The sequence below is a fragment of the Python bivittatus genome, unplaced genomic scaffold (genome assembly GCF_059951505.1).
Source record: "Python bivittatus isolate LINGU-HERP-01145 unplaced genomic scaffold, Pbiv_v1 ctg000700_np1212, whole genome shotgun sequence".
NCBI classification, from domain to species: Eukaryota; Metazoa; Chordata; class Lepidosauria; order Squamata; family Pythonidae; genus Python; species Python bivittatus.
In genome coordinates this window covers 29517211-29537459 of record NW_028277098.1, presented here as the reverse complement: position 1 = coordinate 29537459, position 20249 = coordinate 29517211, and the positions used below count along the sequence as shown (strand labels likewise).

Genomic DNA, 20249 nt, shown 5'->3' with positions numbered 1-20249 from the left:
TTCTTGAAGGAACAGTTAAATAGCATATGTGCCACTTTGTACATCCATGCCAAATACTAATGTTTTGTTTGAATTTCTTAAAACTCCATAGCTTGGTAGAGAATGGAAGACCTCCTGATCCTGCTGACTGGGCAGTTACAGATGTGGTGAATTATTTCAGAACAGTGGGCTTTGAAGAACAAGCGAATGCTTTTCAAGAGCAGGTAAATCTGTTTGCACAATATCCTTTTACTTTTAGCTTGGGGAGATTTCAGAGTAGAGACCATTACAGGCAAATACTTGGAATTGCAAAGACCCAGTTTCAAATCTCCTCTTAACAACACTGGGTCACCTTGGACCAGTTGTGCTCTCTAAGACCAATATACCACACAGATTTGTTATTGGAGTAAAATGAAAGATACCCCCTAACCATACTCTGCTTTGAGCTCATAAATGAAAGTGCAATAATGCAATAAGTAAACAAAATAAGCATTCAATACATGCAATTAGTAGTGAATTGGTTGGAACTTTTAAATTGGTTGAACTGCATGATGGAAAATGAACATGTGAATGTTAATCCCGTACACAGCATTATCAAGACAATGTCTGTACCCTTCCAGTCCCTTGATAGACTTGCTTAGGTTGGCATCAACACATCTCAAATAAGTGAAAGGGAGGAGGTGATAGGTTTTGTGTAGTAACATCTACATAATTGTATTTCCATTAGTTGCTATGACTGTATAATGAAAAGCTGCTAATCCAGCAGGGTTTATTTACTCCTCGGTCCTCATTATTAACTAAGTGTTCTTTTTAAGCATCCTTCAGATTTTACTGCTAAGGAAATTCAGCAGGGAAAAACAGCAGGATGAGCAGTCTAGCTGGCATCAGCTCCAAGTTTTGAAACGGGTCCCAGAGCCATAGGGAAAGTGTGCATTTGATGCTATGTGCAAAATGCCCGTGCAGTTTGTCCCTATTTTGGAGAGGATTCCTTTAACTCCTTGATGGGACACTGGCTTTGGTTAGGGTTGCACAACAGTGGTGGTGGGGCCACTGATGGTAAGGGAAATGGTGCTTATAAGTACAGAAATGGGGAAAACAACCACTTCAGAGACTCTGAGTAGCAGGATAACTTTAAAAGAGACAAAGATCTATTTGGTCTGAATATAATCACTCTAATGGGGTTGTTGTCCTGTGGTAGCAACTTTCCAAGGACAAGGAATTTTAGATGTCTCAGCCACACCCTCAGTTCTTGGATGTTTCACGTGTCCTTCTTTTTCTTTGTAGTCTTTCATACATCATTATAGGAGTCATTTTTCCATCATTTCATCTGGTGCTGCTGCAGTAACATTTAAAAGGCTGGTTTGGCACGGCTGGAGTCAGTTGCGTGGGTTGTTCCCCACCATTGATGTTGGGGGGGGGACAGATGCGATACCCATAAAAAAGGGGCAGGGCTTTGATTGCGCCATCTTAATTTTTTTGAGAATGACAAACACACACACCGCAGGCGGTCCTGATCCCACTAAATCCTGGCCTTCATTTTTTGACTTTGTGATCAGCTCCAGGCATATGATTCTGATATTTCACCTGTTTCTTCAGTGCTGGATCCAAAACAAAACAGTGAAAATCATGCTTGCTAATACATGAAGTTGCCCCCACCTTGCACTTGTTGGTATCTTACTTTCCATTCAGTTCAGTTCCTGATTCAGTTTTTTTAGCACGTCAGAAAATGAGGGAAGTTCAGCAGCTGCTATTCTGTTTAAAAATAGTCACTAAAACTTCTCATGTTGAAAGACACGGTTTGTGTGAAGTACAATTTTTAAACCCAGCACCTTTGTATGACTTTTAAACCGAGAAGTTTATGTTATTGATTACATTTGTACCTCACCTTTGTACAGGAGCTCAAGGCAGCATACATACTGTTCCCTCTTCCTATTTTTTCCCCCACAACACTCCTGTGAGGTAGATTAGCCAAATACAGAGTGACTAGTCCAAAAGCACCCAGTGAGCTTCCATGGCTGGACTAGAATCTGGGTCTCCTGGCTCCTAGTCCAACACCATCACCACTCCACCACCCTGGCTCTGTTTGAGGATTTTCTTTTGCAAAACAAGTCAGTGAAGTTTCAGATGTATACTGCCCAGTTACTGGGGTGAGTAGAACATTTTTACAGAACCTGGAAAAAAACCTTGTTAATAAAGTGTTATTTCTTATATTAGAATCTTTTGAAAATCATCTTCTTTATTATACTCATTTAAAAAAACAAACCCTTCTGACTGCTTAAATTTCAACTGACATAATCATTTATGACATGGTGTTGTTCTTTTGAGAGCATTTCAGAACAGCTTTACTCTCACAATGCTCTGTGGCGCATCAGTGGGACTTCAGAATATCTAACTGGTTTTAAAGGGATGCAACGTGCAGTGGGTTCTGAAACCACCACAGATCAGTGGTGTGGATTTTTACAGCTGTCCCCAGGAACATGGGTGTGAAGTTAATTACCAATACCTAGTTGTTGTAAAACTCATTTGAGCCTATTCTTATTGCCTGCTGTTGTCCTAATAGATTGAAAGTAAGCAGTTTGGCTTTAGTATGTTTTAAACTGAAATTTAAAAAAGGAGTGATGGAAAGGCTAGTTGCCTCTATTGTCTTTGTGATTTTAACCAGGATAGCTGTTCTAAAGGCACACTTGTTATGAGCTCTGTAATAAACTGTAGTTATTATTATTTTTATAAAGTACTCCCAGGGTAGCTTACAAAGATGCACATACATCATTGTAACAATACAATAAAACACAACAAGGAGCCAAATTGAAAAAGGAGCGATATCCATAATCTCTTTAAAGGAATAGAGAGAAAGATGTCTTACATTTCAGTCTTCTATTGTAAAAAGCTTGGGGAAAAGTGAGCGTGGTGTTCTATTTATTGGAAGTGAAAAGGGTTGCCTCTGATGTTAGTAGAGGCTGTAAAATTTTCTTCTTGTGTGATTTGTCTTTACGGAGGTCAGCCTTTGTTTTAGGCAGCAGATCCCATTGTGTGAGTGTGCGTGATACTGTGGGCATAAGTTATACAAACTTAGAAAGTCTTGCTACTTTTTAAAATAGCCAATAAATATGAGAACCTAGAGTTCTTGCAATGTTTGGCTATTATAGTTACATAAAATGTGGAGGTCATTAGGTATATTTAGTGGTGTCATGGTATGTGTGGGTAGGCACTGCTGATCTGCACTCCACTAGCTGGTTACAGTAAACGTCTCTGAGAACAAACACTCACATTCCTTTAGTTCAGTGTTGTCCACACTTGGCCACTTTAAGATGAGTGGAGTTGAACTACCAGAATTCCCCAGCCAGCATGGCTGGCTGGGGAATTCTGGGAGTTGAAGTCCACTCATCTTAAAGTGGCCAAGTTTGGACAACACTGCTTTAGTTGAATAGAAACAGACTTGGAAGGGGTGACACCCATCTTGCTAAAACAGTATTTGAAGGAGGCTATCTAGGAAAGGGGATCGAGAGAGATAAATTCAGGATATTTAAGAACTGCATGTTCTTAATGGGTTTTTTTTTCTTCAGATGTCATTGGATTTTTAAATACCCAGGCAGATAAAGTTATACATTCAAATTTAAAGAGAAAATCATCAAACGAAAGGCTTTTTAGACAAAACGGAAGCCTCAGCAAGTCAAAAACAAAGGCAGAAACTATTTATACTTGAAATGATCCTTTCAGGTAGCATCTGTGCCCCATTCAACTCAAACTTTTCCTGCCAATGTGAAAAAGAGACTATGGAGATGAAACTGCAAATTTTGATTAAAATTACCTGCAGATATTCTGTTCACTAAAATTACCAAATAAGTTGCAAGAATGCTGGGTAATGCAGCTGGACTGAGCATGTGAAATAATATGGACCTTTTCATATCTTGTGTTTGATTGGCATGTAGGATAAACTATAGCTAGCATTGCCAGTTTTCCCAGTCAGAATATCATTCAGCTGAATGCATCAGCTGTTATTCTCTGATGTCATACAAAGCCCACCCCAGAGCCAATGGGGCTGCAATATGCAAATGAATGAAATCTAACTGTTGTTTAGCTAAAATAGTGGTGATGTCACAATCTTTTATAGGGAGCTGTTTGAACCGTTTTGAAATCAACAGTTGCCTCCTCTGTAGCCTCTTGGTTATTACCCCAGCTAAGATCACCAAACCCCCCAACATGGTACTACATGCAGAAATACCACATATTTAATAGTATTATGGGCCAGGGATTTGTGAGTGTATGTTTCTTTTTTTTTGCTTTCTAATGTATTTTACGCTTCAACTGTGAGACTGACAGAGCTCCAAAAGGCCTTGGGATATTGTTCAGATACTTGCCTCAAGCAGGCTTATTGGGGCTAACATTTGAAGAAGATGGTAAATTATTATGAGGTTTTAGGACTACCAAGAACTGCATCTGCGGATGATATTAAAAAGGCCTACCGACAGTTGGCCTTAAAAGTGCATCCTGATAAGAATCCAGGAGGCCGAGAAGCAGCTGAGAAGAAATTTGTAGAAATCTCAAAAGCGTATGAAGTCTTATCTGATGCGAAAAAAAGAGATGCCTATGACCGATCCAGTGAAAACATTCAGCGAAATCCTCGCAGAAGCAGAAGCAGAAGCAAAACCAGCATGAGCTTTTCGGTCACGATCAAGAGCATCTCCCCCATTGCAGGAACCAGTTTCACTTCCTTTGCGTCCGACATCCCAGAGGGCTGCTCCTGCTCCTTCGTCACATCGCCAAACAGGGACAAAAGTGGCAAGTTCCGCTCCATCATCACAACCAGCAAAATTGTGGATGGCAGAAAAATCATTACCAAGAAAATTATAGTGAATGGCAAAGAAAGTGTTGAAACTGAAGAAGAATCCATTTGTCATTGAAGGGTTTTCTGGCTAAGTTTTCTGGTAAGGGCAGTTGCTGTGCTGGGAACTGTTTAAAAACGTATGCTATATTTTACATGTGGGCAGATTGAAAAAAAATCTTCCCAGGATCTGGGGCTCTGGCTTACTGTGGCCCCCCACTTATACTAACACTTGAGAATTCTGCTGGTCACCTTTAGAACTGTGTTTTTCAAACTTGGTAACTTTAAGATGTGTGGACTTCAACTCCCAGAATTCCCTAGCCAGCATGGGTAATTCTGGGAGTTGACATCCACACATCTTAAAGTTGCCAAGTTTGAAAAACACTGCTTTAGGACAGTTTTCCCCTGTGTTATTTTCCTTTGGATGGATGGACTTTAAACCCCAGAATTCTTAGCTAAAACTGTGTTAAGGAATTCTGGGAGTTGGTTCACATATCTAGAGAGGGCTGGTATCGGGAAAGGCTATTCAGAAGTATGCGTTAGTGGTGATATTGTATTTTGTCTTCATGTTCACAGTATGCAGCACAAGTTTACTGCAAGATTGTGAGAAGGATGTCTGTTAATTTCTCCCCTCTTCCATCCTTCCCTAACCATTCTCTTTTTCTACCTGTTTCAGGGCAATGTTAGCTATGTTGGTATTGCTGTATGAAATAACTTTCTTTTGCTAGCATAATATCAGGCATGTATATTTGTGGGTAAAGAAATCTGTGGTTAACACAGCCTTCCCAAACTTAGCGGCCTTCCTGGTGTGTGGCATCACACCTATGGCAGAGCAGACTTAGGAGTTATGGTCCCAGTTTGAGAAAGGCTGTTCATGTAAATTTAGGGCAAAAATGAGAGCTGAATGTTTTTTTCTTTTTGGATTGGTAAAAAAGAAAATCCCAAAATCCTATTTTTGTGTGGTTAGTTGGTTGCAAAGATGATAATAATAGAATCATGGATTTTAAAAGTTGGTAAGATCCAGTAGAGCAGGGTCGCTATGTGTCCCCTCAGTAAGAGATTGTCACCTTCAGAGACCACATTAAGCATGCCTTTTCAGTTGCCATTTTGCCCTGGAAAAGCACTCCTCCTGATGTATATCAGCCCTTCCTTCTAACGTTTAGGAAGCTGGGAAAACTTTCCACTAAGCCAAGGAAGCTGGCGTAATTGCCTCTCAGTTTTGAGATTGTGTTTCCTTTTATTATTGTTAATGTTTTTATTCTCAACTCCTGGTTCTATAGGAATATTTCTAATTGTTGTTTTTTAACTGATCATGTAGTTTTAATCCCCGCTGTGCATTAGAGAGTTGTATGCCACTCAGTTGGCAAAATGGAGCAGCCTATAAGCCCTGTGTATAAAATTTAATAAACACACTGTATAATGAAAAATATCATTTGAGTTAAAGAACATTATAGGATCATATCTCATAATCATTGTCTGTGGACCTTTCCCAGTTGCTGAATTAGTGTTATTCACCCATCCTTGACTCAAGAGAAAATTATATTGGCATAAAACCTGCTTGTCAATCCCTATCCTTCCTCTGTTGCCTCTGTTCCAAATCACTGCAGTTATCTGATTTCCTCTAAGTTTATTATACCCTTGGACAGGGTTGGAATAAGGGAGAAATAAGTACTTTAACTGATAGAGCTAAAGATGACTAATGCCTATTTTGCTGTTGGGCAGTGATGACAAGATGATGACAGTGTTATGGTGGCATGGCAGAAAAAAGATGTTCCTGGGGCATAATTGTGCCTTAGTTAAGTACAAGTAGGGAATGACCTTTTCTATCTATAGAGAGAATAAAATGCTCTCCAGACTTTCTAAAATGCTCTCTACCCGTTTTGGCAGGTAGTTATTGTTGTCCTCAAAGGCTGGGGAAGGCAGGTACAGTGTGTCTTATTATTGTTATTAGAAAGGAGCTCTTTTCAATTATAGTTTCTTCCTATTTTTGAGTCATTCCTTAACTCATGTGCAAGTGTTAAATCAAAGCTATTTAAAACAGTGCTATAATCTGATTAGGGGGCCTCATCTTGCTGAAAGGCCCATAGAAAATTACTGCTGTCTAGGAGTTGGACATAGGTAAACTATTCTGTCTTGGAATAAGGAAGTTTGCCTGAGGACAGTCTCATGTTCTTAAGCTGACCTCTTGGAAAGCCAGTTGAATTGTCTATAGGAAAGAATATTATCTCATCACTCACAGACACTGAAGAGGCTATAGATTTAACATTCTGATATTGCGTACATCATCTGACACTACAGAGAAGACATAAGATCTGCAACAGGGAAATCTATTCATGATAGTCTGCGCATAGAATTGGAGGTGGAAAGAGCTATTTAGATCATCAAGCTCAACTCCTTGCTTCATGCAGGAATTCAAGATAAAGCATGTGTTCAGTTTCTGAGTATATCCATTAAAGAAGAGCTACCAACTCCTTGGCCAGTTTTTGCTAATACTAAATTTGGGTTCCAGAACACAGAAAACATACAGATCAAGAGGCCTATTATGTATAGTTAACTGTTTCAGACTTCACTGCTTCATGTAGGCTTTGGGCAAGATATTTGGAGGCCCTCAATTGTTCCCAACCTGCCTACCAGCACCCTCTACTTTTCCACTGCATAGTACCCGCTGCTATGCATCCGCTCACTCTCTTGTTCAGTTCTAACAACTGAGGTGGTTGCCTTTGTAGCATGCACCTAAGACTGCAGTTGTTCCTTATATGAACAAAATCAGGTGGTGCAAATGATATCAAGTGTGGGAACCAGGGACATTACTTTCCAACCTTGTGAATACATGGATTCCATTTCATTAGGATAATGGAGGATTGATGTATGAAGAATATACAGTAAGAGTCTTTTCCTCCTCTCTTAGCACATGGGATATGTAGATGTCTGCCAGATATATCATAGAATCATAGGGTTGGAAGGGATCTTGGAGGACTTCTGGTCCAACCCCCTACCCAGTGCAGGAATCCTCATACCCTTCTGGGAAAATGGCTGTCTGGTCTTTTCTTGAAAACCTCCAGTGGTGGAGCACCCAAAACCTCAGGAGGCAGGCACAGCTCTCACACTCTGGAAATTCCTTCTTCGTTCAAGTTTGGATCTCTCACTGAAGGGCTTCCACCCATTGGTTCTTGTCTTACCCATAGGTGCTAGAGAGAAGAAATCTCCTGTGACATCCCTTCATGCATCAGAAGGCTGCTATCTTGTCTCTCCTTAGCCTTTTCTTAAGCTAAACATACCAAGTTCTTTTCACCACTCTTCATATGATTTAGCCTTCCAAGCCCCTTAGCATCTTTGTTGATTTTCTCTGCACGTTTCCAGTTCCCCAGCATCATTTTTGTATAGTGGTGATCAGAACTGGACACAGTATTCCAGCTGACCAGTACAGCATAGAGCAGTACTATTGTTTCCTGTGATCTTGACACTATATATCAGAATTTGGATATAACTTCTCCTAAATAAGACCTGTTCCTGAATGTTTTTCCTAAATGACATGAGAAGTTTTTGTTGCTATGGTGTCTGTGTTTGTGTGTGTTATAACTCAGTATTTCTAAATTAGTCTTTTTACTGCATATATTCTTGCTCCTCCCTTTGCAATATAAAACATACCAGAAAGCCTCCAGTTAACAATTAAATATTGTTTCCCATTTCATTCAGACCAGGAAATATCATTACCAGCTTTGGAACAAACTTGCATTTTAAACCAGTTTAAAACTGGTTTAATATCCTGGGGTTCTCTGAAACTGTAGACATATTTTTCCAATTTAGAAAAACAGGAAACTGGTTAATTAGGAACTTCCTATTGCTTGTGCCATGAAGAAAGTAGCAGAGAATGTGCGTGCATGGGCAAAATGTTCATGCATATCTTACATGTTTAGCTGATATACAGTTGTCTAAGTATTGTCTATATCTGCAAAGCCTTTATTCATTTTGTTAGGTTTAGTTTATTGTATGAACTTGTTAGACAACAAGTTGTAAACATATACTCTTCTTTGAATATTCTGATGTTTAAAATCACTGGAAGCTTTTTTATTATACTGGAGGTGTCAGAACTGTTTAATATTCATCATGTGGCAGTTTTAGTGACTTCTAAAAATGAAAGAAAATGTTGATACTGCCTGGAACATTTTTGATAGGAACTTTGCAACCTATACTCATTACAAATAAATATATTTATGGGTTTCCTATTACTCTTTATATATTTATATAATTATTTGCTTGTTTATGATTTGGCAATTTAAAAAAAACCATTTTATTTATTCAGCAATCCCAAAGATCTGAGCACACAGCAGGCAGGTCTCTTAATTGGCATGTTTCATTTATAAAATATAAAATTAATAGGTGTAGGTTTAGTTTGTTAATGCCATCTTTCTCATGCATGATTTTGACATAGCCTAGCATATGCTGCCATTAAAGTTGAAATATTCCCCAATATGTATCAATAACTTACATTTTGGATGCTGAGCTCCTATCAGAAAGATTAAGATTTGGTTGAATATTTTCTGGTGTTACTTTTTTCCTAATAGGCTGGTGTCTATAGTAAATCTTAGCTAAATGGAATTTCAGAAGAGCAGAAATTGGCCAATGATCTGACTAATCCTTAACACACCCAATTTCATAGCTTAACTTTATTAGTCAGACTTTGTGACTCTTGCTAAGAGCCGTGCCTGTGAAACTGAAAAATTGTATAAGTCCTCTGAAACCTGGTCATTCTCAGATGTTTGGTATTCCTAACCCAGATCCTTGAGTGGAAATTTTAGGAGTTCTAGACCCAAAATTTCTCAAGGTACTGCATTCAGGATGACTGTAATATAGAGTCACCATGGATTAGAACTGTTACATTTGGCTGCAAATATGCAGATAATAGCTATAAAGCAGCAAAGAGTTAGAGTACAGGTAGCCCTTGCTTACTGATTGCCTCATTCAGCAACTATTCGAAGTTACGACAGTGCTGAAAAAATAACTTTATGACCAATGCCTGCATTTATGACCTTCGCAGTCACGTGATTGCCATTACAGTCAGTATGTGTTGTCCTGTGGCTGACCTGTTGTTTTTTCTTTTTTTCCCACCTTGCAGAGTGGAGAGATTGGAGAATAAGGGATTACAAGAGAGTAAGCAGGCACACAATGTGGAATACACATTAAAAGTAATGCAGGAGCCGTGAGCATGCTACACAAACAGCCCAGTGTATTTCCCATTGTGTGCCTGCTTACTCTCTTATAATCCCTTCCTCTCCAATGAAGGTAAATACAAACAATTCCCTTCTTGTTAATTATCCCAGCACTGGGGTGATCATTCCAAAGGGCGGGGGAGTGGTTAGAAGGCAAACAAACGCTGAAGATGTGAAACTGATTATCTTGTCAGTTTTGAGCCAGTTATCCCAGCCCTGCTGAGATGAGGATTCCAAAGGATGGGGAAGTGGGGAAAAGAAAAGCACAGTCATGGTCATGTGATTTCCTACTTAGTAACCGCTTCACTTTGTGATGGAGTTGCCAGTCCCAATTGTGGTTGCTCAATGAGAACTACCTATACTCTATCTAGTGGTCCTCCAGATTTTTGCCGCCCAAATATGGTAGTCCTACCAAGAAACAGTTGTTGTACTACTTCACAATAGCAAAATGATAATAGAGTTGGAGCATGTCAACCCTGTCATGAACATCAGATTTATATCCTGATTTTTTAATATAACATCCAGAAATCTATTCACTAAACTATTTAGGAGCAGTTCCCCCCCCCCCAAAAGAATCCTGCTATACTGCCACATAGTGGCAAGGGAGGTGGATATTCCTGGGAGGGATGAGTAAAGAATGCTGAGAATGTACGCCAAGAGAATATATTCTCAGTAGGATCACCCAAGTCTTGAAGGTCATCCCAGCTGCCCAGATGAATCAGGTAGGCACCTATATTAGGCAGCAATGATATAGGAAAATGTTGGAGATGGATAAAGATCTCATATTGCACCAGAGAAGGCAGTGGTAAACCACTCCTGTATTTTACAAAGAAAACCACATGGGTAGGCAAGATAAAGTGATTGACAATATAGTGCTGTATGATGGGCACCTGAGGTTGGATGGCACTCAATATGCTGTTGAGGAAGGGCTGAGGATCCTACAGAGTACTAATGGTACTTATGATGCAGCTAGATTAAAGCCTTCCAGATGTCTACTTGCTGATGTTGCCATGCCAGAAAAGAAAATTCAAAGCTGCAAAGACAGAATTACAGTGTGAACATGGAATATAAGAAACGTGAATATGGAAAATTCAACATAGTGCAAGGTGAAATAAATTGACTACCCATTGACATCTTAAACATTACAACAGATTGGAACTGGACATTTTCAGTCAGAAAATCATACTATTTACTACTTGGGTCACAAAAAAACAAGGAATGGTATTGCTTTCATAGTCAGGAAAGATATAGCAAAGGCACTACTTAGGTACTGTGCAGTCAATGAGCGAATAGCATCTGGTGGACAATCCTTCAATATGATGGTTATCCAAGTTTATACTCCAAACACTGATGAGAAGAAGAGGAGATTGATGAGTTCTATGATAAAGTTCAGTCTAAAATTGATAGAACATGCAAGCAGGATGTGCTGCTTGTGGCTGAAGACTAGAACGCCAACACTGGAAATAGTAAGAAGGAAAATATAGTTGGACTGTATGGCCTAGGAAATAGAAATGAAGGAGGAAAATGACTTAATCAGTTTCTGCCAGGTGATGATTAATGATATCCATTGCTAACACATTCTTTAAACCACTGAAATGGCACCTATATATGAACATCATCAGATGAGAACACAGAAATCAAATTGACTATATTATTGGTACAAAGAAGGGGAAGAGCTCAGTTATAACAGCAAAAAATGTGGCCACGGCTGACTCTGGAACAGATCATGAACTGTTTGTGTCAAGTTTCAAGGCAAGCTAAAAGGAAAAAATAAAGTCAACCAATTTCCACAATATGATCTTTAGCACATACCAACCATTTTCCAGGAATTGCTTTGAAGTCCTGAATCTCATTAACAGAGAACTTGAGAAATTGTGGAACAAAATCAAAGACATGGTTCAGGATAAATGTGAAAAGAGAATGCCAAAGTCCAAGAAACAAAAGAAACCAAACCGGATGTCAGAACACATGGTGGTAATTCCCAAGAAGAGAAGAAACCAAAGCCAAGAAAGATTAAGAAAGAACTTAGCAAAGAATTTCAGAGAGCTCTTATAAGAAACAGGAAGTAGTTTACAGGAACAACACCTGTAAAGACATTAAAGAGGGAAATAAGGAAAAATAAGGAAATCTTCCAAAAGATCCCCAAACTCAGAATGAGGTTCCAGCTTCAAACTGGTATGCTAAAGGATGCCAGTAGACAGATAGTAACTGATTCAAGGAAAATCAAACAAAGAAGTCCATGAGAATACTGTGGGTAGTAAAAAAGCATGAATCCTAGAACAAATCAATCCAGAGTTCTAACTCAAGACACAAGTATTAGGCTTGGACACATTGTGTGAAGACTCAGCTCCCTTGAGAAATCCATAAGATGGGAGAGGTAGAAGGAAAGTGAAGGGAACCACTAGCAGCCAGGTAGATGGACTTAATTATAGCAGCATTGGGAGTTCTGAAGGGCCAAGCTGGGAACAGATTATCCTGGAGAAAGTTTATCTTTGTGGTTGCTAAGAGTTAATACCAACTGGATGGCACATAATTAATCAATTTAGAAGCAGTATGGACCCATAGTTGACTTCTGAATACACATAGTCCTCATTTAGTGACTGCAATAAAAAAGTAACTTTGCGGCCAATGTCTGCATTTATGACCTTTGCAGCATCTCTCTCTCTCTCTCTCTCCTTCTCAGTCATGTGTTCACCATTACAGTCAGTCAGTACACATTGTCCTGTGCCTGACCCTTTTTTTCTCCCTCCCGCCCTGCAAAGCAGAGAGATTGCTTAAACAACCTGTCTCTTCCTGAGCTCTGCAGCACATCCCTAAAAAGTGCTGACTGCAAGTTAAGAAGCTCAGGTCTGTGACCTTAATTAGTGGATTAGAATCCTCCTGGTGGCTCACAGCTGCTGCCTGAAATTGACAAGACCCTAATTAGTTTTACACCAAAGGCTTTCTTTCACCTTCTAAGCAGCTCATGGCAAGTGTGCTAGGCAAATAATCAGTACTAGTGCATTCCTTTCTATGTGTATTGCCCATTGTGTGCCTGCTTAGTCTCTTGTAATCCCCTCCTCCACAATGAATGTAAATACAAATATTAATTCTCTTCTTGCTAATTATCCTAGCATCAGGGTGAGCATTCCAAAGGGTGGGGAGTGGGGAAAATGGGCTATAAGAATTGTCATTTTACCTGGATTCCTCATGAGTCGAATTCTGGAAACCTTCCCCTCTGTTTGGGCTCACCTGGCTGTTTGGGGTTGTATCCTTCTGATAGTGTGAAGCAAAGGAAAGCTTAAGTAAAACTGTATGCACAGTCAGGGTCATGGGATTGTTCACTTAGCAACTGCTTTGCTTAACAACTGAGTCATTGGTCCCAATTGCGGTCACTAAATGAGGACTACCTGTATGCAACAGATGTAAGAGGGCTCATGTTCACTGTATTCATTTCATAGGAAAACTCTGCTGTGCTTCAGAGCAGCGTCATACTTTCTGCAACTTCTTGCTCTTTAGAGCTTTCTGAAACGACCTTGTGATTGCAGATTTGCAAAGGCATATAGTCATCCCAAATAAGTGCTGAAAGAAGCAGGAATCTCTGCAGAGAGCCCCACACTGCTGGGAGCATGGTGAGGATTTGAATGGTTTAAAATTAAAGAAATAGAACCCAGTAACATTGTACATTTTCAAAGCTGAGTTAGGATTTTTTTCTGGGAAAGTGCAGATGGTAGTCAGACTTTATTCCTGCTGGCATTTGTGCTGCTATGAATAATTTGGGCACTGTAGGGGAACCTAGTTTGTTTGGACAGATGTTTATTGGTGAGTAAATATAATTTAAAATTTTGCTACCAAAATATGAGGCCAGATGATAGAGCTTTCATCACCTCTCTTAGCAGTTTCTTTTCTTGCTGGCATAGCAGTTTAGGAGTTGGAGGGCTTTTATTCTCTCATTTATTCAGGGGGGCTGGTGATTATGAACAATTTAAGAATATCATTGTATGAAGACATAAGATATAGAGGTTTCTCTTTAAAAAGGAACATCAACAAAAATTCCAACTGAGTGCTTAATTATAAAATTATTGTTAGAAAGTCTACCATTATTCTTTTTTCTCTTTTATTTATACCAGTTTTCCTTTTCCTTCATTTTTCCTCTGTCCGATTGTCAACTGCCTTTCTGTACTTTCAACCTTTCTGTCTAAGTTCCCTTAGCTTTCTGTCTTCCTTACAAAATTTTTTTCAGATAACTCTAGTAGAATATAATCTGTTTCATCACTAAACCAGCTTCCTTCAGGATACATGACAAAATTATTTTACAATTCTGTCTAATTCTGCTTCTGTGTCAGTTGTTGATACACAAGAGAGACTCTTCCGCCCCCCCCCCCCCAAAGTCAGGGGGAACTTTTAAAGAAACTAATAGATGGATATAGTGACAACTTTGTGAAGCAAGTGGAGTTTATGCCTACAAGATCTGGGCTGCAAAAATTTAGACAATTGCTAGAAGGCAGCAAAGCGGTAGTTTTCTGTATCTGTTTGCTCCCACCTAGTGGCCTTGTAGATTCTGCAGCCTGGATATAGTACACCCATTGGAGTTACTTGGCATGCAGAAGTGACCATCAGCTGGTTTGAAACAAGTAGACTTGAGCTAGTAGAAAGATGATTTTACACTGTCCTGAATTTCTCAGCCATTGTAGTTAAGGTGCAACTCCTATTTTCTGTAGCCATGAAAACAGGCACAATGGGTATATTCTCAGGTCGTGAAAGAATAAAAGCTGTTTCTGTACATGATTTATTCTTTTTCAAGGAAGCAACTCCTTTACATTTCTCCAAAATAATCAGTATAAAATAATCTGGATCCATGGACAGGCTATAGCTTGATGGCAAGGTACATACTTTGTGTACCTAAGGTATCCAGGTTCAATCTTTGGCATTTCTAGTACGGTTGGAAAAACTGGCGTGAAACCTTGCAGGTTGGCTGCCAGTCAAAGTTGAGAATGCTGGGCTAGTTGGACCAATGAGTCTGACTCAATATTTCTGGGACAAAAAGTCAGGGTGGTTGCTATATGCCTCATATTCTCCTAACCATCGTGGAAAGAAAAACAGCATTAGCAGAATCCAAGGATTCTGGTCAAAATAGGAACCAGGAACGATTGCTAAGCCTAAAAAAGGTCCCACATTCTGGGTATCTTTAAGAAACAAACAATAAAAGGGTTTCTGTGGTCTTCTTCCATTCCTAGATTGTTTTAAGTATTTATTCATTTTTGCTTTAGGAAATTGATGGGAAGTCTTTACTGTTGATGACAAGGAATGATGTACTCACTGGACTTTCATTAAAATTGGGACCTGCACTGAAGATCTATGAATATCATGTAAAGCCTCTACAGACACAGCATCTGAAGAACAGTTCGCTATAGTGGATTTTCAAACTGGGACTGTGTTTTATCCCTGCTTTTCAAAATAAATAAGTAACATTGGTTTTGTGGCGCGGAACTTTATTAAAAACAAAAAAACCAAACCTGTACGTGTGCATAATGACATTAAACCAAATGGCACTGATATAAATATATATTTATATTTATACATATCCTGTTGGATAACTTTAGCAATATGCTGTTTAATAATTGAACTGGTAGGGAATAGAATTTGTCACTACCCAAGCAAAAGATCAGTTCAGTATGCTTCTTTTTAGTAACTCCGTGGGGTCACAAAAAGGTAACTGAAAACGAAAAGCGGTACTTAATATAAAAGTGGATACACTGATTTTTGTTGTTTATTGCTCAAAACAGAAGGATATTGCCTTTGTTCTTGTGCAAGGCACACTAAAATGCAGTTATATCTTTGCACAGACCCCTTTCATTTCCTTCTGTTCTTTGGGGAGAAGTTTGAAGTGAATTGTTCCTAATTTGGAAAGGAAACAGGGAAAGTGTCAGGTGAACAAGAGACCGTTCTAGAGCTTCTGCAAAAGTCATAACCCTTTCAAAACATCCGTTACGAAGTTTTTGAATTTGCCAAAATATTTTTTTTCCCCCCAGAGGGAGCACCTATTTTTATCTTACGAATGTTTGTTCATAGAGTCATGTTTTAAAGTTGTGCAGTCTATATCTTAGAACCTTTTGGGAAGAACAAGAGCTGCACATAGAGGTTGAAACATTTCCACTGTTATTTCTACTTTCTGCTAAGATTTTTCTGAACTTCAAAGGATGTTCTGTGAAGGAAATTTTAGAGAATGTTTGTATTGCTTTGTGAGACAAAATTCATGTTGTTGTTCTAATTTATAACTTATTTGCTAAAAGTTTTGTTACAGCTGTGTAAAAATGTAAATCCCTGCATATTTTTACATACTGTATTTTGTGGTGTTGTAAAGAATTATATTGCTATGTAATTTGATTCATGAGCCAAATACCTATTTCTGGAAAGCTAAAGAATGCTGTCTTATGACTGTGAATCTCTGCTTAAGGGAAGACCCTGGAGTTTCAATCTGTTTCAACCAGTTCTTGATTTTAATTGCAGATATTTTGCATCAACAAAGATATTGCCTATGTTCTGATTCAGTTTGTTTTTTCACTTTTTTCTTTTGAGTGTCTTTCATGTTAATACTGAAGGTAATAGAGTCATCTTAGCAGAGCTGACAGGACTTCTGTTCCTTTAAGAACACATGCAGGAATTTATTTATTTTCACTTAGGAGAAACTTTTACTTTGGGAAATGTAGAAAAGTAAACCCCACACACAACTTTAAGAAAAGGCAGAGATTGTAAAGACAATCTCCAGGCCTACCTCTTTCATTGACTTCATCTCATAGTTATTCCACCATTTTGGTCTTTTCTTACCAAAAAGATGTAATAATCTGCTCCCTGCCAAACATCAAAAGTTGTTTAGATTTATTCTGATCCTGCTTAAATTTATTATGAGACACAGTATTACTTTTTGAGCTGCCTGAATATATCAGGGCTTGGCTAGAATGCATAGATACTACTAGTAATATACAGAATTAGTTCCAAAGGTAAGCAGTTTATCTTACTGACATGGCCATACAACTTTGCAAGTTGGATTGCTGGCATTTGAATACTGAATACCATGTGACATTCACATATTTTGCTAAATTTTAGATGTATGCATTCCTAACTAAATTGTGGGTTAGGTGGTTTCTGCTTTTTTTTCCCTGCAAGCCAGAGAAACATAAGATGTGAGATTATTTCTAAATCAATTAAAATAACCATCTAGAATCATGTCACCTTGTGAGAATGTCAAAACTTCCTGTCTAACCCCTGCAAGTTTCTTTCATGATGAAATTATCTTACTGGTGAGTAGCAGTTTGTGATAAGGACAATGTAGTTACCTCAAAGCAGAATTTTTGGCAACAGCAGCAGATTTTAAAAGGGGCAACATAAGCCTCTGGGTCTAACATGCCATTTTTTCAAAGATAAAGGCTTGAGATTTCCTAAGAGATGCAAAAAGAAATCATAGGTTAAATGTGATTCTTACACATTAATTGAATGTATTGCTTAAGTGCAATGTTAGCCTTGATTTTTTTTTTTTTTAATATTTACCTGTAACTGCTGGTTTGATGGAATATTTCAGAGGCTTAGGGCAAGACATGACTAAGTTACCTGAGCATGTCAGGCACAATTCTTCACTAAAGCTTAGAGATGATGCAACAAACTCTGCCCATTTTATTTCTTTAAATAAAGTTTAAAGCTTCATTGGCGAAGAATGTTGCAAGCCCCATCATGTTACAAAGATGCAAAGGAAAGCTGCTAGCTGAGCTCAGTCTACATTTTGTTGAATTCAGCCTGATTTATATCTGCGTAATAGCTATGAAAACAACTTTGGCAGCAGAGAGCAACCTGCTTGCTCCAGTGTCAGCTGTGGGGAGTGAAAATGATCGGTGTGAATGCCTCAGGAATATGCGGGAAATGTTCAGCCTTAGGATGTCCAGCTGAGGTTTGCCATGAAGCGGCAGCTCGCTTGCACACTCCTAAAGCGTGTCAAGGGTGAACTGGAGAATTCCTTGTAAGAAAAGAGGGTGAAAAGATCACGAGAACTGGGGGTGAGGGGGAGAGTTGAAAAGAGGGAAAAGATAAGCAGAATGTACAGAAGATCAACAACCTGTGTGACAATCATTATGGAAATAAAAACATTTAGCTGATGTACTTTTTAATGAGAACCTTGCCTTTATTGTCTCTTTGCATAATGTTTTGTATGTACAGGACAACTGTAGGTACAATACAATCATACAGTGTACCATATTCATACTTGTCCTGTAGTTTCAACTGTTCAGAATCAACTGGCCTTCTAAGCAAATGAGAAAATATACAGTAAACCCCTTCTGCACATCTGTACACCCCACTCGGATATTTTTCACAGGTGGCATCTGGAGGGAGGAGGCGTAAGGCCTTTCACAACCCCTCCATAAAAGAAGGTGGAGGTCTCCCCCAATAGTGGTTACCCAGAAATGGCATTCCAAATGGGGTGAGCACAAACAGGCACAGCTCCCATTTCTTTCCAAATCTTGAGTTTGTTTTGAGGTGGGAAGTTGCAGAAATGGGTTACATTTGCAGATGTGCTGACATTAATTCATTTTCTCCTTGGTGTTGTGTTTTGTTCTTAAGGAATTGTGCAAACCAGCCAGTTTGACTAGCTTGTAGCTCAAGGTAATTGCATGAAAATACAAAACGGTTTAACTCACTAACCATTTTAAGGTGGTTGTGTGAATAGAGCTGTATTGTTCCATTACCTTACACCCATCAGCAACCTTGAGAGAAAGGAGTTAAGAGGAAGAGAATGGAGTCATGGTTAGAAGATTGGCTAAGACTCGAATGACCAAGATTCAGATTTCTAATCAGCTATGAAACTATGAAGTGACTTTGGGATGATAATATTCATACATACAAGCTGCCCAATTGATATCATAGGATTTTGGTGAGGATAAACTGAGCACTGAGAGGGAACCTGGGGCAAAATGCAGTACATAAATGACTGCACAGTGTCCTGTGTAAGTGTGGGTCCCTGTGTTCAGAATGATAATGTAATTTTTGCCTCTAGTGCTCATTATATCCTCAGAGCAATCTTGTAATTGCTTGTAATTGTAATTGTAATCTTAAAGCCACCCAAATTGGCAATGCCACCCATTCTGGACCAGTGTGGTGTATATGAACGAGGTCATTACAGCTTGTTTGTTAAAGCTTTTCACTAAGGTCAGACTTGATTGCACACTATGGGGAGTCCTGGATGCTCCATTGGGTACTGACTGAAACTATATGTGTGACCAGGTCAAGAACTAATATTTAATTAATTAATATATAAAGCTAATTTAAATCAGCCAAGTATAGTTAATATGAGGGCTCCCCTATGTATTTAATACTTTTTCTATTGTATTAAAAATTACAGTGGCAACTTTTGAAGGAGCTTTGGAGGATACACTTAAGGCCCTGGGGCCTCCAATTGTGCACCCATGTTGCACATACATAATTGCTCAAGAAAGCTTAGCATTATGAGTAGATGCACTATGCAAGATTATTTCTAAATATGCATTAGGCCTTATTACTCAGCTTTTTCAGAGCTAGTGTCAGGCAAATGCTAAACCCAGGAACCCAGGAAGGCAATGACTGCTCACAGCATACCCAGTAAGTTACAGGAAGCATCTCTTGTCTTGCCCCAATCTTCCAAGAAATCTATCTAGATATGAAAGGAACCCACTCCCTCCTTTCTTTTCTCCTCTATTTAAGGCCAAGGGCTTCAAGGAAGGAGAGAGCATACTTGTTATCAGTTGATCTCCAAGAAGCTTGAAGCAAAATAACCAGAGAATGATGGTGATTCTCACCTTCCAAGGTACACAACATCAAAATTTCACCAAGTGGAAAGGTGAATATCAAATGAACAAGCAAACAAAGTACACTCTACGGTCTGCCCCCATTTGTCTATCATTGTTTAAGGAGACCTACTGAAGCCTCTTGGCTGTAGGTCTATAATGCCCAAGAAGTTATTTTATACTGTTCAACAAGCCAAGAAGAAATGGGTTGTATCTGTGTACTGCTACCCTTTGCATTTTTACTACCAGTTCAGTTTATCACCTCAACTCTGTTGCTTTCATCTTTGCAAGATGAGTAACAAATTGTATGGGTCTAGAATTTTGAATAATTAAGTTTATATTTTGATATCCATATTTAATTGAATAAACAGATTCAAACTTTTTTTGTCTTTGCTCTTTATTCACCCATAAAAAGATACATAGAAAGTTAGAAACCTTAAAACCGATAAA

General features: G+C 38.8%; 2 protein-coding genes across 2 annotated transcripts in view; both read left to right on the top strand.

Moving 5' to 3' along the window:
• Positions 1 to 16519, top strand: part of SAMD13 (sterile alpha motif domain containing 13) — a 39241-nt gene extending 22722 nt beyond the window's left edge. The window contains exons 3-4 of the mRNA XM_007421378.4: positions 92 to 203; positions 15261 to 16519. Of these exons, the coding sequence (XP_007421440.2) occupies positions 92 to 203; positions 15261 to 15404 (256 nt within the window). The 3' untranslated portion in view covers positions 15405 to 16519. The remainder of the gene's footprint in view (positions 1 to 91; positions 204 to 15260) is intronic.
• Positions 4096 to 4898, top strand: LOC148214162 (dnaJ homolog subfamily B member 3-like). Its single transcript, XM_088153480.1, has one exon. It carries the CDS (start codon positions 4374 to 4376, stop codon positions 4878 to 4880), a length of 507 nt encoding a protein of 168 aa, XP_088009606.1. The 5' UTR covers positions 4096 to 4373; the 3' UTR covers positions 4881 to 4898.
• Positions 16520 to 20249: the final 3730 nt, after the last annotated feature.

Bases quoted from the DNA above. Each gene is read 5' to 3' on its own strand.
- LOC148214162 (XM_088153480.1), top strand. From the start codon at position 4,374: ATGGTAAATTATTATGAGGTTTTAGGACTACCAAGAACTGCATCTGCG.